The sequence below is a fragment of the Camelina sativa genome, chromosome 8 (genome assembly GCF_000633955.1).
Source record: "Camelina sativa cultivar DH55 chromosome 8, Cs, whole genome shotgun sequence".
Lineage (NCBI taxonomy): Eukaryota > Viridiplantae > Streptophyta > Magnoliopsida > Brassicales > Brassicaceae > Camelina > Camelina sativa.
Window position 1 is genome coordinate 5,317,435 of NC_025692.1, and position 10,212 is coordinate 5,327,646.

Below are 10,212 nucleotides of genomic sequence, written 5' to 3' on the forward strand. Positions count from 1 at the left end.
GTGCAATGACGGAATCGTATCCGCATCACTATGATCGTTCGATCTTGAATTCAAAATTCGAAAGCTAGAGCAGAGCTTTTCTTCAGCTCGAATTAGATTCAAATCGATCCAAACAGTAAGAAGGACGAGCCGACGATGTTCCAATCAAACATAAGCGAATTCAAATGTGCGTCTCTGTGATTTCAACTCCTCCAGCAAACAAACGGAAGAGAGAGAGAGAGAGATTTGAAGGAATTGAAACGGAGAGAGAGAGAATCTAGAGGCATGGCATGATGATCTCTATCTATCTCTCTATACTCTTACTACTTCGCAGCTTAAAGCGAGAAAAGAGACTCCCAAAAGACAGATTCTGACTAGAGAGAAAAGCAAAGTTTTTTTTTTCTTTTTAATTTTTCCTTGAAATGTTGAATATTTTTTTTTTAGTTATAAATCCTTAATTATGGGATTATACCACTGTGCACTACTTGCCTAACTAATTTAATTACCTCTTTATCCATTTTCATTTTTTGTGTGAATACTGAATAGTAATGTGAAAGGCTTTTTGTGAATATTTTGATTTTTCGGCGAAGCTTTTTTCTATATGTTCCTCTTTTTTCTTTTACTTTTTTTGGTATAACTAAATTGGTTACAGTTCTTTTATGGAGTTTAGAGAATTCAAAGTCCTACCACCTAATTTAAAGGAAGAATGAATTAAAAAAAAAAAAAAAAACCAAAATTTGATATTTATCTAACCTTGCCTGCCTCTTGCAAGTTGCAACAAGGTTACTAGTTACTACTCTCCCAAACCCTCGGATGATACTAGTCCCAACTCTTTTTTGGCTCTTAGACAACCACCACTGTGAAGCTTCACTAGCGTACATCAGTCTACTTGATTTAGAGAAGGAAATCAAATTAGAGAATCTTTTAATCCATCTTTTCAACAGTTTGCAACGATTCAAATCGCCATTCATCATGTAACAATCTAAACATCGTATTCAAGCCAACATTTAATTAGTACTTTTTTCTTTTCTTGAATTATTTTGAGTTTAGGTCTTTGTCTATCAAACTCAAAGATTTTCTTTTTTTTTTTTTTGGGAGGGGGTTCACTTCCTGTAGTCTATGATGTATTTTTCTTCAAGAATAATAATTACATGTTTTGTAATATATCAATATTACATAAACAAATTACGTATTATGTAATATCGATGTTTTATAATATCTCCTATTTTAGCCAATGTCGCGGGATACTACGTCGTTCTCATTATCCCACCTGTCGCGAGACTAGTAGGTGTTATCAAACTTCAAGAAGGAAGAAGAAGGTTTGGCTTCTTTGTCGTTAATGTACTTTTTTTTTGTTCTTGAGGTATAATCGAATCATTCTCATCGAATCATCCTCTGTTCCTCTTCCTCCTCCACCACCCTCTCTCTCTCTCTAATCCTCCGTCAGATTAAGGTCTCCTTATTCTCGACGAATAGGTTTCTCGAAGAACATCTCTCTTTCTTATTTCTCGACTACCCAATCTTTTCGTTTCTCTCTACACTGATAAAATTTAATTTACATTCGCCGCCATGAGTTCCGTCGCCGAGATCGTGTCTGAGCAGCAAGTGATCGACGGTATTCAGGAACTGGCTCTGAAAGATCAGGTTTTTTTTTTGCTCTACCCTAATTTAATTTATCTCTGCGAGTCTACAAAATAAAAATATCGATTTGCTTTTGCGGTGGGTCTTGGCTTCGTGAGTTGGAGCTGATTCCATCTGATGATGCTTCTTCTTCTATGTGGAAATGTTAGGGTTTCGTAAAGTTTGGATTTTTTTTTGTGCCTTATTGTGTGTTTGATTTCGAATTAGACGATTAGGGCTCTTCAGGTTTACAATGTGGAGTGGTTTGATTCTTAATTTGCTACTGATGTTCCATGTATTTGATTAACATAACTCTTTAATATGATGTCCTTCGTGGGTTCTTTGTTGTATATGGGAGGTTTTATTCATGGATTTTTTTTTATCTGAACCTTGTTCAGGATAACAAGAAGATCCATGAAGTGATGATCCACGAGCCGAGTTTCGGGAATCACGGTGGCTGTTGTGCTATTTGCTTGAGTGAAATCCCTCTTCAAGAAACTGCTATGGTCAAAGGCTGTGAACATACTTACTGGTATTCTTGTTAGATCTTTTACTGGTTTCTTTCAAGTGATAGATTTATAATATCTTCTTGGGTTTCATTTTTGGTTTAAAAAATTGTAGTCTCTAGTATGAACATATTGTAGAGCTTGGTTATAGGTGTAACCTGTGTACCTCTTGACAACTTTTTATGTTTTGTTTGATTCTATGCCTACCTAGAAACTGACTTTCTCCTTTGGTTTTTTAAAAAGGAATAATTTATTTCTATCTATCCAGTGTGACGTGCATACTTCGTTGGGCGAGTTGCAAAGAGAGTCCTACATGCCCGCAATGTAAGAATCCGTTTGATTTTCTCAGTGTCCACCGGGCTCTCGATGGCAGGTGAGTTTCCTTTTTTATAGATATTGCATCATGTTAGTCCATTTGCTTGATTAGACTCTTTTCTCATTCTTGTTTGGTTATACAATCTGTCGACATGTTCTGGCACTATTGTGATTTTCCATAAGAGTTTGGATCATCTTAATTCTCTGTGTTATTCCAATGCAGCATTGAAGATTTTCTGTTTGAGGAGAGTGTGTGCCTTCTCCTGAGAGCCTCATGGTTTATACCATTGGATGTGATGGAACAGGCGTCCTACAGCTTTGGTTACCATGATGATCTTGACATTCCTTGTGACTACGAGGATGAAGATGATGACCTTGACGAGTTTTATTTGCACGGCGCAAGTCTTCGCATAGGAAATAGGAGATGGGGTGGCAATGGTTTTGTCAGATCCGGGCGTCAAGAAGCCAGACCAGTCCAGAGATACAGTGGTTCTAGTTCCAGTTCCAGTTCTGGGTCATCCTCAAGTGAGCCTAAGGAAAAGCAGGTGAAAACTGCAAGCACAACAGGAAGACGTGCAAAGAGGGCAATGAAGCGTGAAGCTGCTAACAAAGCAGCGGAAGTAACAGCAGCAGCAAAGCACGAGGCACATTTGGTTAGGTTGGGAAGGAAGTGAGTGTGTATCTGTAAATAAACTGCACTCGAAAAGCTTCCCAACTACTTCCATTAATTAGTATCATCTGTACAGCAACTAGTTTTTAATGTTGTGGTAAATTCCGGCCACACCATTGTGTGAGGTGTGGAGTTTGGAATGGTAGAAACGACAAGAAGACCTTGTGACTCTTCGTCTCACAGAGTTTATTCGACTAGGAGTGATATTATATTTCTCTGCACATTTAATCTTTGAGTTTTTATAATCATTGATCGGATGAGAATATAATGTGGCTGTTGATTAACTATTGTGAACACATTTGTCAAGGCTGCGGTGTGATGTGTGAATGAGACAAACTTTACAAGACTTGCAACTTCAGTTCACACTTGGTGATGTAAAGTTCCAAATTAAGCATAAGTGAAAAAATTATACATCTAGTTTCAGAGTAAGATTGCAGTTTGGAGAGTGTTGCAGATGTTGCATTATCAGAGATAGCATCCAATAATGTGGTGGGCATAGAGACCAGAGAGGACCGGTGGGCATAAGCAGAGAGGACCAGCAACCATTCNTTTTTTTTTTTTTTTTTTTTTTTTTTTTTTTTTTTTTTTTTTTTTTTTTTTTTTTGACAATCAAACCCCATATATTAAGTTATCGGAGATGACTTTCTTCGGGAGAGAGCCATTTAGGTACCGACAAGCTTACATAGGAAAAACAGAAACCTCGTGCTCTTGCATATTTCGCAAGTTTATCGGCACGACTATTATCCTCTCGGGAAATATATCTAATACTAAAATTAGCAAATCTATCTCTGAAATGAGTAAAATCCTTCAATTCTGATGAAAAGGTCGGTCAATCCTCGATATTAGACGTCATCCTTAGGATGTCTGAACAATCCGTAGCAAAAAGAGCTTTATCCAAATCCAACACTAATAAGCACTCCATAGCCCAAATAAGGGTATCTAACTCTGCATGTAATGGGGATAAGCTTCTGCGCGATCCTTTTAGCCCCATGTGCAGGATTCTATCACCGATAGACGCAATCCACCCATGTCCACTCCTATCCACCTCTTTATGCCAAGATCCATATATAAAGCATACAAGAGATTCTTGTGGAATTGGGGTCGAAGGTATGCTTGCTTCTACTACCGTTGGTGCTACGTCTCTATTATTTGCTCTTCTCCAAACTTCTTCTTCTTGGATAGCTTTCACCATTGTATCTTGCGGAGACTTAGAGATATTTTCTAACACTTTCTTGTTTCTTGCCTTCCAAATGTACCACATCATCCAAGAAAATGTCCGCAGATTTTGATCAAGTGCACCATAGTCTCTACCGCTCCAATATAGAAAATCAAGGTTGCTATATAGGGAAGATGAGGGAAACACCATAGGATGGGTGGGAATCATTGATAAAGCCCAAACTTGACGTGCTGGGGGATATTCAAATAGCATGTGATTTATAGTTTCCTCTTCCGCTCCACATCTAGGGCAATCTTTATCTCTACCAATATGGTGATAATGCAAGCGTTGGCATGTTGGCAAGCACCCAGTCACACATTGCCACATGAAATGCTTCAGCTTTCGTGATGTTTTTAACTTCCATGCTTGCGCCTTGAGTGTCGTAACTCTAGGTCCCTGAGGAGGGAGGTCGCAAACAGGGCGATAGATAGCTCTCGCGACTTCATATCCAGACTTAATGGTATAATTCCCAGACTTTGTTAGGGTCCACGAATACCCGTCCCTCAAGGCAATCTTGGTTTAATTCCCAAAATAAGAGTAATTTCTTTCGGGGGAAAGAGTTCCCAAAGACGCTCCATTTTCCACTTTTTTGTGTTGAAATCTATCAAGGTGTTAACACAAACCAAGGGATTTCTCTCATTATTTAACCCTTGTGGCGGTCGCGCTGGTGTATCTGGAATCCATAGTTCAGTCCAAATGCACGTGTTGAACCCTGAGTTTATGGTCTTACGGATTCCATACGTGAGAACCTGTTTTGCCGCCAACATGCTCCTCCAACCATATGAAGGTCGATTTGATACTTGTATCTCTAATGGGCTACAATATCTAAAGTATCTTCCTTTAAGAACTCGACTAAGGAGAGAATCTGAATATCTAGCAATCTCCATAATTGCTTTGCCAATAGGGCAAGATTAAATTCTTCTAGTGTTCGAAAGCCTAACCCGCCTTCTGAGAGTTGAGTGCACATTTGCTCCCATGAGATCCAATGTAATCCTTTACTATCTGCTTTATTGCTCCACCAGAAATCGGCAATAGCGCTACTTAATTTTGAACATATAGCTTTTGGTAAGAGAAAACACGACATTACATATGTCGAAATTGCTTGCGCCACTGATTTTATCAGGACTTCCTTGCCTCCTTTGGATAGGGATTTTGAGGTCCATAAGTTTACCCTCTTGTGGAGTTTATCCCTCACGAATGTGAATACTTGTGCCTTTGACCCATGAATCTTCTCGGGTAGACCCAAGTATGTACCCATGCCTCCTTCTTGTGATATCCCAACAATATATTTGATCTTTTCTCGTATATGGGAAGGGACCTCGGTTCCAAACATGATTGAAGATTTGGAAAAGTTAATTCCTTGTCCGGATGCCTCCCCATAAAAGCGGATTATATCGATAATTTTCTTGCATTGATGAGGATCAGCTCTACAAAAGAATAGATTGTCATCTGCAAAAAGTAAGTGGGAAACTCGTGGGCTTGCGTTCGAAATACGTAATCCCTGGATCTTCCCCTCTTTTTCGGCATTCTTAATCTGAGCGATTAGCGCCTCTGTACAAAGTATGAATAGATATGGAGAAATCGGGTCCCCTTGACGGATTCCCCGTGTTGGCCTAATCCGTCTCTTGGGATCCCCATTGATCAAAATGCGGTAGGAGATGGAAGTAATGCATTGCATTATCCAACCCACCCATTTTTGATCAAACCCCATTTTTTCCATCAAAGCTCTTAGGAAATTCCATTCCACCCTATCATAAGCTTTACTCATATCCGTTTTAATTGCCATAAATTTCTTTCGGTTGGCATGGTTGGAACGGAGGGCATGAAAATTTTCTTGAGCAATGAGGATATTATCTATGATTAATCTTCCTGACACAAAGGCAGATTGGGTCTCAGATATAAGTTCCGGCAAAAACCTCTTGAGTTGTAAACTCAAAATTTTTTAGATCACCTTATAGCTCACGTTACAGAGGCTAATAGGGCAAAATTTTGACATTTCACGAGGTCATTCTCCTTTCGGGATTAAACATATATTTGTTTCATTTAGCTTGCTATCAAAGATTCCTGAGCTAAAGAAGTTCTTCACCATCTTAAGGAGATCGCCTTTTATGGTTTCCCAAAATTTTTGGACGAACAAAGCAGTCATCTCATCCGGTCCTGGAACCTTTCTCGGATTCAGAGAGAACAAAGCTCGTTTGACCTCCTCTTCTGAGATCTCTTTTGTGAGATGCTCGTTCATGGCAGGTGTGACCAATGTAGGAACATCCTTTATGGCCAATGTAGGGTCTCTCGCATTCGAGGAAGAAAAGAGATTGTCAAAATACTCCACCGCTACTTTTTCAATTCATTCTTCTGTATCAACCCAAACTCCAAGTTGATTAAGGATGCCAATGATCTTGTTCCTTGCCCTTCTTTGTTTTGTGGAAGCGTGGAAGAATTTTGTATTTTTATCTCCTTCTGCAAGCCAAAGTTCTCTGCTTTTTTGGTGCCAATATGCTTCCTCTTCTCTATAAGCTTCGCAGATACGCCATTTTAAGTTGAGGAGAGTTTCTGACGATGCTTGATCATCGTCATATGTCTCATCAATCTTTTCTTGGAGTTCTTTATAAGCTTTTCTGAGTTTGTTTGATTATTTTTCTTCCAGATGGAGATTGCTCTTTTACAATTTTGGATTTTTTTCGAGATGGATCGTTCGACAGAGTTGTCATCTCCTCTCCATCCATCTACCACTGCCTCTTTGAGGCCTGACTTATCTATCCAACGCTTGTCAAACATAAACCTCCTCAAAAAAAAATTTGGACGTGTTAGAATTGATGCAAGGTGGGGACGATGGTCCGAACCCCACATCTTCATATACTCCACATTAGTGTAGGAAAGAAAATATATTATGCCACTCTTCATTTCACATGGCTCTAACCAAGCGACAACAAATTTTACCATTTGACCTTTGACCAATACATGAAAATTGATTTCCTTGGTAGGGAAAATCAATTAGCCCACATGAATCAATCATAGCACGGAAAGGTAGAAAGGAGGCTTCCGATCTTTTTTTTTCCTCCCCTTTTCTCGTGATTTCCAGTTATTTCATTGAAATCACCAATAATAAACCACGACTCTGACCGGGTTACTCCAATCCGCATTAACCTTTCCCACGCATACTCGCGGTTTGCAGGAACAGGGTCGCCGTAAATAAATGTCAAATAGACCTTGTTTCCGTTAATAATAGTTTCGATATCGATTAACCAGTCATCTAGCAACAGAAACTTAACCGGAAAATCATTCGAATAAAATAAAGCTAAACCGCCACTAGTGTCCTCAGGCTCAACAGTTTGAAGGTTGTCGAATCCTAAATCCACTTGCACATCTTGCAGATAAAACTTGTTATTTTTAGTTTCCTGACGAATACATCTGATACATTTCGCGCAGTCGACGGCGAGTTACTTTAGCTCCCGCCCCTTGACAGTACCATGCTAGATTCCTCATTTTTTGTTTCCGGAGGGAGAGTAAAAGACCACCGTACTAATTTTTGAACAAATTTTTAATAATCTCTTCTTCTCGAAGGAAAATGTAAAAGAACAAGGTTGGCCCTTTACATTGAGGCTTAACCTGATGAAATGTGTAATTGAATTGAAATTCAAATCCATAGGATACATTTTGGCCCAAACCCAAGCCCATAAGATGAAACTTCTAGGTTTTGTGGTTGTTGATTTCGAGAAACTTATCGGGACGTCAACGTCGTCATCGGAGATGGAGGCTCGGCAATAGCCGGAAAAGACATGACAGGCGGCAGACGTCAATCGTCTTTGTTTTCAGATCTGGGGTATTGATGAAACGTTTCCAAGAAAATTTCTTCCACCAATAAAAGCGAGAAGGAGAACAGCGGACCTTTAGATCTAGAGACGCTCTCGGAGGTCGGAGTAGCATCATATGGCGTTGGCTGATGGTGGAGGGGAATGAAAGTTGGCGAGATTGAAAATAACCTTTGGAATAAGACCGAGAACGTCTCTGCACCGCCGCCATATAGAACAACAACCAGGTCTATGTCGGAGGAGCCGGCACGCTGGAACCACTCACGAACTTGGCCGACTGCCACCAGATTTGTCTTCTCCAAACGGTCACCATGGTCAGAACAGGAAGACAGGACCGAGATCAGAATATCCATCAGGGAAGGGAGGCAAGAGGGAGAGTCAAATCCTCGGCAACGTCGTGCAAAGCCCTGGGAACCAACATACAGCTCTGGAATCCTACTGTTCCTCACGAAAAATGTGGATCTGAGCAGCCTTCCACCCACCATCGAGACGGAGTAGCCGTGGGTTAATGTCATCCGTGGGAAGATGTGCAAAATCTGCCATGAGAACATAGAGTTGGTTCGGTAACCGAGATTAATTTGAATGCCGACATGACATCGACAAATCTTTAACCAGGAACGGCTGCACATAGCAGGAAGTAATTGCACAAGGGAAATAGAATTATCATTAGATCCCAGATCTAGAGTTGCAATCAAAAGCATGAGATGTAAAGAAACGGTCGATGAACTTACCATAAAAGCTAGAAAGTTTCTCATTTCTTTCTAGCTTTTCTCCAAAGTTATGATCCACAAAAGCTAGAAGCTTTCATTCAATCTTATCTAGTAGTTGCTGCTAGTGATGGAGGCAACATAACTATGTGGGTCAATTGATTCTGGTGAATCTTTAAAATTAGCTAAAATTTTAGGAAAAAAAAATCAAATTAACCCCTATAAAATAGTATAATTGACCCTTATAAAATTTTTAAATAACATAATTAACCCCAATAAATTGTTTTTGACCCTGATGTGCTAATTTTCTAGCTCCACCACTGGTTGCTGCAGCACATTGAAATCCACATATGCATTTTGCGATTGCACATTATCACATATGGCACCGTTGGAAGGCTAGGCGTGTAACTTTTTTTTTGGTAAAATCTAGGCGTGTTACTTATCATCAAGTTTTGCCCAATTTTATGCTTCTATTTCGAAGAGACCAAATTCCAAAATCAAAGTAACAAAGTATTTTAGTTGTGTCATATAAGTCTACTAATACATATAGCATATGGTAACAGTTTCTTTATCAGATTATTGTAAAGAAATAAATATAAAAACGTTTTTCGGAAAGATCCACCTTAAAGTTGTCAAATATTATACTATTATTATGTTTTGAATCCACTGTACGCGTGAGTTTATTTGATATATTATGATACTTACGTGTGAGTTTATTTGATATATTTTGATAAAAATTATATATGATTGATTACGATAATAAAATATTATCTCATAAAAAAAATAAAATTAGTACTAAAGAGAAAAATTAAATTTCAGATACACAATTTTAAAAAATATAAAAATCAGTTGTGTTATAAAATCAAATCTGATATAAAAAATCATAAATTTAACTTGACGTCCAGGTGAGGCAAATCAAACTGATGACCTCACGTATCCTAAACCATTTTCTTTGACCACCAGAAAAACGATACAATTTTATAATCATGAATTTAACTCGTTTTCATATTTAATTCATTGCTACCACCTATGTTTTCGTGTTTTTTATTAAATGTTTTCTTATTCTTCATATTATTTCTTGTCATTTTCATTGTCAAATTTTGTGTTAATTGTCATCGTAACTTTTACCGTTTGGTTCTTCGTTATACTCTTTTTCTTCTTCTTCCTCGTCAACTTCTTCACATTCTTCCACTGAAAAACCTTTTTATAAACTACCACACAACTTGTTAACCCATCAAACTCCAAGAACCAAAATCATTTATTTTCTCATAAAATTTGTGAAATTCATGATTACTAGCATAGTCAACACATGCACCCAATTATTGACAATTTTATCCATATACTTATTTGGTTTTAGATCCACGCGTTTAGAAACTTCTCAAACCAAAAT

At 38.4% G+C, this 10,212-nt stretch overlaps 3 protein-coding genes across 4 annotated transcripts; 1 reads left to right on the forward strand and 2 right to left on the reverse strand.

Annotated features, from left to right (window-relative positions):
• On the forward strand, nt 1,241–3,374 carry LOC104706267. Its single transcript, XM_010422442.2, has 4 exons — nt 1,241–1,623; nt 1,998–2,131; nt 2,374–2,478; nt 2,644–3,374. The coding sequence occupies exons 1-4, from the start codon at nt 1,549–1,551 to the stop codon at nt 3,092–3,094; spliced, it is 765 nt and encodes a 254-aa protein (XP_010420744.1). The 5' UTR covers nt 1,241–1,548; the 3' UTR covers nt 3,095–3,374.
• LOC109125888 lies at nt 5,115–6,017 on the reverse strand. The gene has a single exon (XM_019228668.1). It carries the CDS (start codon nt 6,015–6,017, stop codon nt 5,115–5,117), a length of 903 nt encoding a protein of 300 aa, XP_019084213.1.
• LOC104706269 lies at nt 7,827–9,011 on the reverse strand. Of its 2 annotated transcripts, none has more exons than XR_754429.2 (2): nt 8,847–9,011; nt 7,827–8,736 (listed from the first exon to the last, which is right to left on the reverse strand). XR_754429.2 is itself a non-coding variant. In XM_010422444.2 (2 exons), exons 1-2 carry the CDS (start codon nt 8,868–8,870, stop codon nt 8,100–8,102), a joined length of 576 nt encoding a protein of 191 aa, XP_010420746.1. In that variant the 5' UTR covers nt 8,871–9,003; the 3' UTR covers nt 7,827–8,099. The 2 variants fall into 2 exon arrangements, 1 of the variants encoding a protein (XP_010420746.1); XM_010422444.2 differs by having other exon boundaries at nt 7,827–8,651; nt 8,847–9,003.

What these genes read in the sequence shown, in the direction of transcription:
- LOC104706267 (XM_010422442.2), top strand. Translation starts at nt 1,549, where the DNA reads ATGAGTTCCGTCGCCGAGATCGTGTCTGAGCAGCAAGTGATCGACGGT. An exon ending in AACTGGCTCTGAAAGATCAG is followed by an intron (nt 1,624 to 1,997) that starts GTTTTTTTTTTG and finishes AACCTTGTTCAG; the next exon opens with GATAACAAGAAGATCCATGA. An exon ending in CACCGGGCTCTCGATGGCAG is followed by an intron (nt 2,479 to 2,643) that starts GTGAGTTTCCTT and finishes ATTCCAATGCAG; the next exon opens with CATTGAAGATTTTCTGTTTG.
- LOC109125888 (XM_019228668.1), bottom strand. Translation starts at nt 6,017, where the DNA reads ATGGGGTTTGATCAAAAATGGGTGGGTTGGATAATGCAATGCATTACT.
- LOC104706269 (XM_010422444.2), bottom strand. Translation starts at nt 8,870, where the DNA reads ATGAGAAACTTTCTAGCTTTTATG. An exon ending in GAAACTTTCTAGCTTTTATG is followed by an intron (nt 8,652 to 8,846) that starts GTAAGTTCATCG and finishes TTCTCATGGCAG; the next exon opens with ATTTTGCACATCTTCCCACG.